This window comes from Mauremys reevesii, linkage group 1, assembly GCF_016161935.1.
Source record: "Mauremys reevesii isolate NIE-2019 linkage group 1, ASM1616193v1, whole genome shotgun sequence".
In the NCBI taxonomy this organism is placed as follows: domain Eukaryota; kingdom Metazoa; phylum Chordata; order Testudines; family Geoemydidae; genus Mauremys; species Mauremys reevesii.
In genome coordinates this window covers 346,713,790-346,727,814 of record NC_052623.1, presented here as the reverse complement: position 1 = coordinate 346,727,814, position 14,025 = coordinate 346,713,790, and the positions used below count along the sequence as shown (strand labels likewise).

General features: G+C 40.1%; 1 protein-coding gene across 29 annotated transcripts in view; it reads left to right on the top strand.

Annotated features, from left to right (window-relative positions):
* The window catches only part of CELF2 (CUGBP Elav-like family member 2), a 440,299-nt gene that overhangs the window by 292,646 nt on the left and 133,628 nt on the right, over positions 1–14,025 (top strand). For 28 of the 29 annotated variants that reach the window (XM_039519503.1, XM_039519472.1, XM_039519478.1 and 25 more), the window contains one exon: positions 525–721. In XM_039519503.1, coding sequence (XP_039375437.1) covers positions 525–721 — 197 coding nt within the window. Of the gene's footprint in view, positions 1–330; positions 356–524; positions 722–14,025 lie in introns of those variants that run through there. The other variant, XM_039519488.1, reaches the window with a different exon arrangement.

Below are 14,025 nucleotides of genomic sequence, written 5' to 3'. Positions count from 1 at the left end.
TATCCTAATTTGATGCACACATGGATGCTTCACACAATCTGCAAATTCATTGCTGGCATCTTGCATTAGTCATCTGACAGATTGCCAAGCATTTCATATTCCTTTCATGTGACTTATTACAAAACACGCGCGCATACATACACACACGCACACACAAATCAGGCACAGCCTTATTTCTGCCAATAGCTGTTTGGTGCTGTTTACAGCAGCCGTATATAGAAATCTCCACTTATTCATAATTATCCTTCACTTTAAGATGCAAAAGTACTGGCTCGTGGCTTGTATTTTCCAGCTCTTTTCTGATATAACCGTATTAAGCAGCAGCCTGCAGTGAAACCCAGTCCCAATGAAAAATGTAATGCCATTTTTGCATTGCTTTTGTTCGTAACATTTATACTGTTAATTAAGCACAGTTTTTTCCCCATTGTGCCCTGTTGACATCTTTTTCTGCATCTACTATACATCAAAAATGCTCATTCTCCTAACTATGCCTATTATTTTTATCTCTTTGTTCCCCTTTCTAGTAACGGCACAGCTAACAAGATGAATGGAGCTTTGGATCACTCAGACCAACCAGACCCAGATGCCATTAAGATGTTTGTTGGACAAATCCCACGTTCATGGTCGGAAAAAGAGCTAAAAGAACTTTTTGAGCCTTACGGAGCTGTCTACCAGATTAATGTTCTCCGAGACAGGAGTCAGAACCCACCCCAAAGCAAAGGTACAGTAGGAGGATTGTGTTTGTTTACTTTCTGTTTCAAAACTCTCATACATGCCTTCAGGATTTCCTAAGGGATGGCTGTTTTTAAAGCATACTGTATTGAGCCAGCCAGAGACCTAAGAGACCAGAATTTCTGAATACCTATAGATTACTGGCTACCTCCTCTTCATAAATTGCAGTTTAAATATCTGTTATCTTGAAGAGACCATTCCGGCTGCGCAAAAAATAACAAAAGAGTGCAGCCCTAGTGTAAATTATTATTGCCGGAAGAAATGGAAACCTGAGCGGTCAGTTTCCTTGGATTAGCTCATGAAAACTATAATGTTCCACTTCCTTTCACTTACTCTCTCAGCACCACAGGTGGGAATAATTTGAGGGCTTTAGGAGGAGAGAGCGCAGCGCTGGGCTCTTACTACATCACCTCTCTGGAGGCAATAAAAGAAGTCCTGCCTCATTTCCAGATTTCTGATTTCTCTCCTGAGGTCACATTAGGGACTGGCTCAGTTGTTGTTACTTATCCAAAAGAGAGCTTGCCTTTCTCTTGATTTCTGATGTATATGTAATATATTTATCCTTGCCTCTATATTTCTCTGCGTATGTGTGTGTATACACACACACACACACACACACACGCATATCTATGTAACTAAAATGTAACTACTTTGTGTATCTATCTGTGTGTCACAGAATACTTTTCCTCAGATAAAATCCCCTTTGTTGTTTAATATTTTTGGCATTTTCTGATCTTCTCCACAATGCGTGTGCTAAAGTTTCATCAGTGTTACAAATAATGAGTGTTAGCCTTCAGGCACTGGATCCCTCCAGATGTGCACCCATGCCTGTTCCTGGCAATACTTGATATTTTTCATCCTTAGTTTCTTCTGACCACACCTTTAAAACACACATTCTGTAGAGAACATCCGAAAGGGATTTTGTAGGCCAGCAGTTGATTAACAGTGCTGAGCAACACTGTAAAGATTCCCATTCAGCTGGAGGTGATCGCTATCCTCTGAGTCAGATACAAAATTTTGGATGTTCCCATGTCTTGTAGCAAGCTCACCTGTATGAGCTGGGTCAGAATTTTCTCTTCTCTCCTGCGGCTATGGTACTGATAGGTGTAACAAGGTCAGCCCTCTTTGACCTTTTCCCTTGCTGCTCCCCATCCCTGATAACTCATCAGGACAACTTAATCTGTCTTTGTATATTTTCTATAGTACCACTGGTGCTTTTGCAGATGCCCTACATAGATTACATCTGCTCACCAGGCATCAGGTAGGCATATAGGAAGAGTTTGTAGCATACAATTTATGCAACTAATAAAATTCAAGTTCTAGCACTGAAATTGCAGCTTTGATTGGTGCCCATAAAACTGAAGGCATTTTCTTCTTGCAACATCGGTGCCGTTCTCCCACCCTTGGCTTTACATATTCTCTAAGCAAACAGAAGATGATGTATCTTAGTGCATAGACCCCTACTATGCTAGCAGAGTTTTCTCACTATGTATCTTTTTCTCTAATGCTGGATAGAAGACAGTATTAAGAGGTCAGGCAACTGGATTTACTGCAGCCCATGCTGCTATGGATGAGCAAACTCCTGCTTAGTGTAAACCACCAAAATGCTGAACTTTGAGGCTGGCTTTATTTAAAGAGCTGATTCCTGACTCTCAGAAAAGCTTTCCCACTAAGTAGCAAATGAAGTGAGGATGGCATTGTAGTGAGACTGAAGAAGCCCATTTCTTTGACGTTTCCCATTGTTCAATACCTGTCTGTCAGGCAAGTTGAGGGTATGAATAAGCTTCATAGACTAGTTCTCAAGAGTTTATTAGTCCCCTCCCGACCAATCTCTTCTCTAGAATGCTGGTCTTTCTTTTGGCTGTTGTTTTCAGCCAGGGGAGCAGGATAATTATGTGCTACTACATTTTTTTTAAATGTTGAGTGAGTTTAGTCCCAGAAAAAGCCAGACAAACCTGCAGACTTAAATTCTGGTGATACAGCAGCACGCTGCCCCACCAGTGAGCTCCTCCTGTAGAAACTCTGGCGTATGGAAATATGGCCCCAAGCCCATTCAATCCTTGCTCTGCTGCGACTGCCAGCGAGGGTGCTTGCTGACACCTCTTCAGTTTCTGGTTGGGCACCTCTCCTTTAGGAACAAGATCTCAATTTTCTTAATCCAGTTATACAAGGGTTTCTGTTTGAAGAATAGAAAATATGCATTAGAACCAGAAAAAAATCTCTCTTTACTGAAGGCTGTTTCTAACATTGTCAGTGTCAACAACACATGACAAACACTTTGCCACATTTTAAAAGCAGGGACAGAGTTTGTTTATTCTGAGGGGTACACTAAATCAGTGCCTACAGACTACTCAACCACTCAAACCAATTCTTATTTGAGATAGATGGGTTGGAATAAGGGTTGCTGGCTACCCAGAATCTCTTGGGATTCCCTAGAGTTTTATGGGATAACATGTCTTGTAAGTTTAGCTTATGATGGCAATAGAACAACTCCCTGTTTTGCATTGCATAGTCATGGCTTTGTGTCATATACAGCAGCATCATGACATGGCAAGATCAAGAGATTCCTTCTTTACATTCTTCAGCATGCGAATTGCAAAAGTGCAAATGCTGGTTGGCATTAGTACCTGTTTTTAAGCACCTTGAATCTAAATATTGAATAGTGTTTGGTTTTAGAAAGCCTTCACTCCTGCTAGACTAGGGCCCTGTATTTCTGTTAGCTTGAAGAGAAAGAGATTTCTCTGGTTTGGGCATAGGATCTCTCTGATGAGCTGTTTGTCAGGCTGCAATCTGAGCCTGTTACAACTCTGTCAAAAATAATCAAAGGCTGATTCTTTCTCCTCTGCTGTCATTAAGAGGGCCTTCTGTACCCTCTAACCATGAATGTCCTAGTTCATTCGTCTCCTAGCTTTTTGTTCCACTTGCAAATTCTACCTAGCTGAAGTTGGAGGAGACAAGTAGAAAGCAGCACTTTAGAGAAGTACCTATTTCTCTTTTAGAATACATGTTGCTCTCTCATTACATGAGCTGTAGAAGCTACATCTTAACCACTTGTGGCCATTAAAGATCCCATGGGACTTTTCAAAAGAGCCAGGGTTGTTTAAATACCAGCAACCTAAATTTCTCTCATATCTTCAGTTGGATTTAAATTATGTTCAGCCCCACTCTCTGTCCTCAACCTCTTGTGAAGCATAGTTAATCAGCTGTTGTCTTCTATGCCAGGAGTGCCTGTGCTGCAGTGCTTGTGATCATGATGTTCTCTCTTTAGGTGCCAATCTGATGGAGCATGTGAAGGGTTTGCACCTCTCCATTTTATTCTGGGAGCTTGAAGAGTTCATAACATTTGACCATATGACCCTTTTCTCCCGCCTGTAGCTTATACCCACCCATGTGTTGCTTTCCACCACAAGAGAAATTCAGAGTAAAAATATAAAATGTTCTATAGAGAGTTAATAAGATTGAGTTAAACTTTTGAACTTATCATATGCAAGTGGGTTTAAAATTTAGGCAGAACAAACGTATCTGTTCCCTGATGAAGTATGTGCACTTCATATACTTTATATTTGATGGAAAGATGCCCTACTTCTAATAATTTTTATTAATGAGCATTTTTATAACACTACAAATAGACACAACCCTTTACAAATCAAAGTAAGGTGTGGTGAAGATTTCCCTTCTTCCTCTCCTCTGCCAAGATCTCCTTTATGCCGTTACCTTGCTGCTCGAGAATAGAGACAAGCTGGACAGAACTAAATTTTTCCTCTGGAATATGATGGGTGCGGGGACAGGGACTCAGATTTACTTAGAACTCTCCAGGTTATATCCACCTTTACTGAGGAGAGGAATATTCTGGAAAGCAGAGAGGCTGCCTCGTAGTGAGTAAGATGCTCTAGTAAAAGGCTGGTGCTATGTACTATCCTACTTCACATGGCAAGTTTGGGTCTACTGGCAGGCAGTGGGTTTTGATAACACCAGGGTGCAGGTGTGGGGAGATGGATGAGTAAAGCATGCTGTGTACAAAAACTGTTTGTCGTTCTTTGGCAATAATTTAGCTCTTAGATAACAATCTGATGCAGGTGCATGAGTCTGAGAGGGATAGGGGACAAAGAGACCATCCCTTTTCCCTCCTTCCCCATTAGCGATCAATCTGCAAAAGAGGAGCGCGGGCCGCATGGCCCAAAGGGGACATGCACAAGGGGGTGCGTAGATATGTCACCGTGCTCCTCCCATAAATACACCTTTACTGTGTGCTGCTCAGACACGGAGAAGCTAAGCAAGCCAGTGAGAATGCTCCACTCCAGTGCTCCCGAAGGTGTTGTGATCGCAGGCTTGCAGAAGCCAGGTGCAAACTCTTGAGGAACCTGTGTAGTGGTGCACCCGATCCCCTCTCCAGCACTGTAGTGTCTCGATTCGGCCATAAGTATCCTGTTCCCTATCCATAACTCCCCTCTGGTCTAATGCCACATGCTCTATATATGGAAGAGCTTTTAGCTATCAGCTCTAATGTGTTCTGCCAATACTAGATAGAGCTATCTCTAGTACCCTTGAGCTAATAAATGCCACAGACTGTAAGTTCTACGAATTAAATGATGCCATGTGCCTGCATGTGTGCATGTAGACCTCACTGAAGGTTAAATAAACTCCAGTCTTCAGACTTTGTTTACAGTACTGTAACTTATTCTACATAGCATTGTATAAGAAATGGTAGTAATCACCATTTAAAAGTAAACATTTTATACCTATAGGAAACAACTATTCTACACAGTGTGGTAATGGTGTTTTTTAAAGGCAAACACTTCTAGATGTAATATATTAAATGCCAGTTTAATATGCTATAAAAAGATATCTTGTTTTTAGGCACAAGTAGAAGGGGGCAGAGTTAAGGTTGCATTTCAACCGCGACACTGGCATTTCTGACTCTTGGATGCTCAATTTCTAAACCTTAAAGAGCATTCACTCCAGACGTATGCATGGGATAGACACAACAGTATAAAATATAGTATAGCTGTGAGCTGATTTCAAAAAAGGTAATTCTTATTTGACAAATATGCTGGAGTTTTCAAAGAGGTTTCTCAGAAAGTGGACAGGTGTGAAATTGTGTATATAATCTACTTAGATTTCCCAGGGGCAGTTCACACAGTGTCACACAGGAGACTAATACTAGCAAAGCAGAGAAGGGGCCGTCTTCAAATGGAGAAAGCAACTGGTTATGTGATCGAGGGCAGATTTGAACAGGGAAAGGTTATGGGTCAGGGAGAAAGGGGATGAAGATTGGAGAACCACAGGGATTGGTATTGGAGATCAATATTTTTTTCACTCTGTATGTAAATGACTTTGAAGAAAGTACCACTAACGTTATCCAAGTTCTTGGATAATACAAAATGGATTGGATGGGGGAAGAACCAGCAAATAACGTGGAGAAAGGGAGCAGATACGAAGGAGTCTTGCTGGATAAAATGACCCAAGAATAACAAGAATAAATTTGAGATTTGAGTCATAGTATATGTTAAACTAATACATTCTGATTAAAGAGCAGGAGAAGGATTTTGAGGAGTCATAAAAGCTAGAGCCATGAAAGGACTAGCATGATGCATTGGATGACTGTGGTCAAAGAGACATTGAGCAAGCAAAGCACAGAACACAATTTAAAAGGAAATACTGTAACACTTAAAAAGGGATTTTTTTAAAGATCATGTTTTAACTACTGTTCCTAATATTTAGAACCATTCTATAGAAAATCACGAAGGGCAGTAGTCCAAAGAAGAGTAGCATGAATCGTAACAGGTCTGGAAGGGTTAAGCTATGGTGAAAGGTCTACAAGGGTTAACATGAAAGGGGCTTGGAGAGGGTTGACTAACAAGAAGGTGGAGAAGAGAAAAGCTGTGGAAAAAATCAGGACTGTACTTGGCTTTTGGGACATTAAAAGTTATAGGGGAATCTGGAAGTTTTGCAATGCGCTGAAGTGCATAGTGAGCATCGAAATAGACAACGCTCTTTCCATTAATATTAAACCCTGGGACGATACAGGGATTTTTAAGAGCAGGTTGGACAAACACCTGTCAGGGATGGTCTAGATCAGGGGTTGGCAACCTTTCAGCAGTGGTGTGCCGAATCTTCGTTCATTCCCTCTAATTTAAGGTTTCGCGAGCCAGTCGTACATTTTAACGTTCTTAGAAGGTCTCTTTCTATAAGTCTATAATATATAACTAAACTATTGTTGTATGTAAAGTAAATTAGGTTTTTTAAATGTTTAAGAAGCTTCATTTAAAATTAAATAAAATGCAGAGCCCCCTGGACTGGTGGCCAGGACCCAGGCAGTGTGAGTGCCACTGAAAATCAGCTTGCATGCCGCCTTCGGCACCCGTGCCATAGGTTGCCCACCCCTGGTCTAGATAGTACTTAGTCCTGCCTTGAGTGCAGGGGACTGGACTAGATGACCTCTCGAGGTCCCTTCCAGTCCTATGATTCTAAGACAGAGAGACAGTGGGCAAAAGAAGAGTATTTAAACCAAACTCTGCCTCTTTCCCCTCCACGCAGAGAGGAATCAGTGAATATGCCTCAAGAAAGTTATTCCTTCCACCAGTGTTTCAGAGTGCTGCTTCTGATACACAGAGCAGCACATAACGTGAGCACTGCCCCCAGGTACCCGGTAAGGTAAGGTTTCCTCACTTAAGCAGCTAACAGGATAGAATGGCAAGTCCTTTGTGGGCCCAGCTGACAGCTGGTGAGCTGCATTTGGCTTGATGAACATCTGAGCCTTCTTGTGACCCATGATATTTTTGCATTGGTTGGAGGTGGGGGGTGGGGCAGATGCCGCTAATTTCCAATCACACGTGACTGTGAAGTTGTCTACATAAATCTGCCTCATCGTAAAATCCAGTCATGATTTATTGCAAAAGAAGGAACCGCATCAAAACCAACCCAAAGCCCACTGGCAATTGGAGACAACTTCATTGGTGAGCACAGCTCACAAAGATGTTGTAGAATGAGAGTTATTTAAAATGACCTGTAAAGGGGAATGATGGGCAAAAGAGGACTTTGCCTTTTTTCTGCTGCTGCTTGGTGTGTGGAGGAGGCCTGGAAAAGATGTTTTCTTCTTGTTTTTAGAAATCAGAAATTTAGCTCTTGTTCTCCTTGTATCTCTGGATGAGTGGAGAAGCAACACTTTAATAATCTTTTCATTCTGTGTTTGTACAGTTCCTAGCACAATGGAGTCCTGGTCCAGGACTTGGGCTCCTAGGTGCTACCATAACACAAGAGAAGAATACATATAGAGGGAAAGAACAGCTTGTTTGCACAGGCTTGTCTACACTATTTTAGTACTGATTTAACTATATTGATTGAAAACTTCCTAGGAATCTCCAAAAATAGGCTATACTGATAAAAGCACCTTTACCTGCATCCACACTAAGGGATTGCACCCGTTTAACTGTATTGGTTTCTAACGCAGCATGGTTAACTTGGTAGCAAAACTGTGTGTTGACCAGCCCTTAGAAGAGAAGGGATTTTTAGTCAAGGTAACCAGGTCAGCCACCTCCAGAGCACCTCCTCAAAGCCTGGGGTGGCTCTGCAGAATAACCTGCTTCAGTTTCCCCGGCCCACAGGACACCTTCAGCACTCCACACCACACCACAGACCAAGACAGTCAAAACAAGGTTTCCCTACTGGAGTCCGATGTATTAAGTCCTGCCAACAGGATGGTATAAATGGAATTCAAAACAAAATTCTTCAGCCCAGTCTCAGACTGCCACAACCCATCCTCCCTGCAGGTCTGTCTTCCTGCTCACCGAGCAGTGACTCCCAGGACTTATTTCCAGGAGTTTGAGCAGCAAAGAGTCCTGTGGCACCTTATAGACTAACAGACGTATTGGAGCATGAGCTTTCGTGGGTGAATACCCACTTCGTCGGATGCAAGTGGGTATTTGGATGCATCCGATGAAGTGGGTATTCACCCACGAAAGCTCATGCTCCAATACGTCTGTTAGTCTATAAGGTGCCACAGGACTCTCAGCTGCTTTTACAGATCCAGACTAACATGGCTACCCCTCAGATACTTCCAGGAGTTTAGCCTTCTCACCCTGGAGAGGACTCAAGACTCTCTCTGCCTTCTCCATAGGCCACCTCCCCAGGCTTTCCACAGGCCTCTTTTTTATATATATATACCTTAGACCTGACTGAGTTCCATGACCCACTGGTCACATGACCTTGTCCACTTTCATCACTCCATTTTCATCATTTTCATCTTGTCACAGGTGGTGATGAGGCTCATCTCTCCTTGAGGGGGTCAGCCAACCTGTGACCATCAGACTGTTTGCAACTTTGATTTTTGTTAACAACTATTTAATTCTAACCTCTAAGAAACACTTGGGAGAAAGGAAGGTTATGTTAAGGGATCATTGTCCCTGCCTTTTCAATTCAAGGATGAGATAGAGCCCAATCTATATCTGAGACCCCCAGTAAACCCAGGGAAAGTCAGACTTAGCACTCCTAATATTTCTGAGGAGAATAAAAATCAGAAATTCAGTATTTTATTTATTATAAAGAAAAGAAAATGGGCACAAAGCCTCTTTTAAAAATTCTTTGCAGATTATCTTTCAGATCAATTTCAGGGTAATGAGGGAGAAAAGTTAAAATGTTAAAACTATCATTTCTCCCAACTGAGATTGCTCTGGGGAGGAAAAAAGCATATTGCACTGATATTGATCAAGAAAACTGAGTAGATAAATAGTATCCTCTTTGAAGTTAGAACAGATCTTGTCAAGTAATTAAGACCCAACATTTATTTGTGGAGTATTTTGTAATATCTTTACAAAATCAAATATGATTAGAAATGTTTTCATAAATGTAAAAGGATAACTCTATGAACATATATATTTAATGTATGCATTGCCCTGCACTGTTGGAAACACACAGAAGAGTTAACATCATCATGCTAGGGCACAAGACTAGAAATATAAAATTTGTATATAAACAAGAATGAAAACAACCAGTCTAGTTTCATTTTCCAAGCTGAATAAAATGCAAAAATATCCATAAAGGAAAGTCGTCAGGGCCTGATCATATTCATCCCAGGATATGTAAGGATCTGGATGAAACAATCTTGGAACTATTAGCAATTATTTTCGAGAAATCATGGAGCATGGGTGAGGTTCCAGAGGACTGGAGAAGGGAAAACACTGTTCCCATTTTTAAAGATGGGTACTAAGAGGACCCTGGGGAATTTTAGACCAGTCAGCCTAACCTTCTTACCTGGAAAGGTACAGGAACAAATTATTAAACAATCAATTTGTGAGCACCTCAATGATGATGGAGTTATAAGATATAGCCAGCATGGATTTGTCAAGAACCAATCATGCCAAACCAACCCAATTCCCTTCTTTGACAGCATTACTGGCTGAGTAGACATGTCTACATATCTTGATGTTTAGTAATACTTTTGACACATAACATTCTCATCAGCCAACCAGGGAAATGTGGTCTAGATAAAATTACTAGAGGTTAGTCCTGGGTCCACTTCTATTAAATATTTTCATTAATGACTTGGATAATGGAGTGGAGAGTATGCTTATAAAATTTGCAGATTACACCAAGATGGGAGGGGTTGCAAGCATGTTGGAGAACAGGATTAGAATTCAAAATGACTTGACAGGTTGGAGAATTGGTCTGAATGCAACAAGATAAAATTCAATAAAGATAAGTGCAAAATACTTCCATTAGGAAGGAAAAAAATCAAATGCACAGCTACAAAATGGGGAATAACTGGCTAGGTGGTAGTACTGCTGAAAAGGATTTGGGGGTTATAGTGGATCACAGATTGCATATAAGTCAACAGTGTGATGCGCTTACCAAAAAAAGACTAATATAATTCTGGGTTGTAGGTAAGACACAGAAGGTAATTGTCCTGCTCTACTCAGCACTGAATGGAGCGTCAACTGGAGTATTGTCCAGTTCTGGGCACAACACTTTAGGAAAGATGTGGACAAATTGGAGAGAGTCCAGAGGAGAGCAACAAAAAGGATTTAAAAAAAAAGTTTTTAAAAACCTGACCTATGAGAAAAGGTTAAAAAAAAGCTGGGCATGTTTAGTCTTGAGAAGAGAAGGCTGAGGCTGATAAGTCTTCAAATATGTTACGGGCTGGTATAAAGAGGATGGAGATCAATTGTTCTCCATGTCCATTGAAGGTAGGACAAGAAGTAATGGTCTTAATCTGCAGCAAGGGAGATTCAGATTAGCTACTAGGAAGAACTTTCTAGCTATAAAGGTAATTGTTCTCTGGAATGGGCTTCCAAGGGAGGTTGTAGAATCCCCATTTCTGGAGGTTTTTAAGAACAAGTTGCACAAGCACCTGTCAGGGATGCTCCAGGTTTACTTGGTCCTCTCTCAGTGCAGGAAGCTGGACTTGCTCACATCTCGAGATCCCTTCCAGCCCTACATTTCTAAGATTCTGTAATTTGTGACAAGCGTAGTAAGTCCCTGCTGATGCAAGCACTTGCTTATCTGAGTTAGTCAATGGAAATAAGGGACATAGGACATAATGTAATACTCATGAATAAAACTTAGATATTCAAGCACGGAACCTACATTTTTAAAATGTATTTCAACTGTAATAAACTAAGGTATTGTTAGCAACAGAGATTTAAAAATCTCTAATTTTTATCTCTCTAAGACAGAGTCATTCACTCATAACATCATAATAGCAAAATTTGTGAAGGATGTGGAGACCAGATTGTCATCTTTACACAATCTGGCTGGGCATTGGGCTCTGGGGAAGAAAATACTGAGAAGTGTTCAGCGGACAAAAAAGAAGTGTGTTATAGAATAATAGTGAGCCTGTACTTCAGACTGTATGGAGCCTCTGTATCTATAATGTCTAAGCCTTTGTACCATAATAATGACATTCACAACACTAGGACCTCCATCAACCCCTAAACCCTTACCTGCCAACCAATCAAGAACCATCCACTTATTTAACAGAGGCCAGCAAATAACTTCCTATGGTCTGCCTTTCGACAACAATCTGGTTGGGCTGACTTCAAAGCAGCGATCTATAGGGGTATGGCTGCTTATCTCATACTAATCCTGAGTCACCCCGCTCAGAGAATGAGGCATTTTAAAGAATCTAGGTCTTTCTAATCTTATTAAAAAAAACCACTTTGAGAAAAGCTCGGTGCGTACATTAAAGCTGAACGTTTCCAGTAGATCTTTTTGGGTTTTCACTGTGCTTAATTACTGTCTAATCTATGCCCATGAGCACAGAGTTTTAAGATGGACATGGCAGACTCTCTCTGCAGATGAATAAATTCATTATTATTTGGAAAGAGAGAGAAACTCCATTCTCTACTACACTGTGGTTTTAATTTAAAATACACTCAGAAATAGTGGTTATCACACACTCCTTTAGAAGAATAAAATGAACTACTAAGGGAGTTGCTTAGGTATAATAAGCCATGTCTCTTATTTGCCTAACTGAATTTGGGTGAATTTATATTTCAAAGAATAATTGAACAGTTTTAGTAGATCAAGATGTTAGGCTTCCAATTTCACATTCAGGAAGCTGTCCAATAAGTGAACTGTATGGTAGTGTGTGGTTGATTCATGTAATGTATAACATGAGTAGGTTTGGAAGGATTAGATTTTTATCGGTAAATGTTAGTAACCATCAATTTCATTGTGTACACACAAACGCATGAAAAAATATTTCCATGGGTGATAATCGAAATTTACAGAGAGGCAAAGTAAGAAAAATGCTACTTGACAATTTAGTAGAGTTTGATTTAAGACTATTTACTTTGTATGTTTTGACATGTTTTAACAGTTATAAAGCTTTAACTTTTTGAATCTCAACATCTACTGTCGTTAAATAATTATTTTTGACCCTTCCATAATTTCCTGCAACTGTGAAAATTTAAATTGATAAAAATAGAAAATACAGTAAAATCTCAGAGTTATGAGCACCAGAGTTATGAACTGACAGTCAACCACACACCTCATTTAGAACCAGAAGTACACAATCAGGCAGCATCAGAGACCAAAAAAATAAAAAGCAAATATAGTACAATACTGCGTTAATGTAAACTACTAAAAAAAATAAAGGGAAAGCATCATTATGTATAATAAAGTTTCAAAGATGTATTAAGTCAATGTTCACTTGTAATTTTGAAAGAACAACTATTACGTTTTGTTCAGTTATAAACGTTTCAGAGTTACAAACCACCTCCATTCCTAAGGTGTTTGTAACTCTGAGGTCCTACTGTAATGCTTAAAATAAATATTGATTTTATCCTCAAAATTAAAAAAAAAATCCAATTCTGCCAAGCCTAGATACGAAGATTCTTTGTACTTTAATAATAATGACTTTAGCACTTTTAGCATAAATCATCATCATAATAATACTTAGCCGTGTTATCCATAGATCTCATAATGCTTCACAAAGGTATGTATCATTATCCCCATTTTACAGACAGGCAAAGTGAGGCATGGGGAGGTGGACGGATTTCCCCAAGGTTACACAGTGATTGAGAACGGAAAAAGAACCCCTGTCGCTCCTGATCCATTGCCTTATCACCTGGGTTACACTGCCTCCCTCACATCCCTGGCTCTCAAAGGACTTTACTTGCACAAATACTTATTAATACTAACACCACTTATGTTAGTTTCCCTGTCTAACTAATGGAACTGATGGGGAATTAGAGTGTTATTTTCATGGCATATACACAGAGAAGTTAAATAAAAACTTAGAATTAAAAACCCAAAAACAGAGAGAGAGAAAAAAGCAGCTGCTCCCTAAAACTCAGAGGCACAACTCAGTTCTCTGTACTTTAGGCTGGCTCTCTGCAGAACTGTCTTTAAACGCACACTGCCCTACAGAGCACCGTAGCCTGCAAGCAGGACCAGGAAACTCTTCAAAACTTAAGTGTGATAGATTGTAATTTTAGTATAATTTCAATACACCACACAGAGAGGCTGTTATATGTCATGGATTAGAAAGCAAGTGTGTAGTACACCTAGGGGCTCTGATTCCCATTTTCCTGCTCTTACCATTTTCATCAATTTTAAACCAGAGCTTTCATTTTGTGTTTGCAGATCATGGCATATAAAACTATTGTTGTTTTAAAATGCACTATGTTAACCTGAGCAATTCCACCGGGGTTTTAGTTTCTATAGAGAAGAGTGTTTTGTTGTCTCTGGTTCAATTAGATTTTTCTCAGTGTCAATTTTAATTCACTTCATCCGAACATGTGAGGAACTCTCTGTGGGACGAGAACTTTTTACTTCTGCTCTATTCCATTCTTT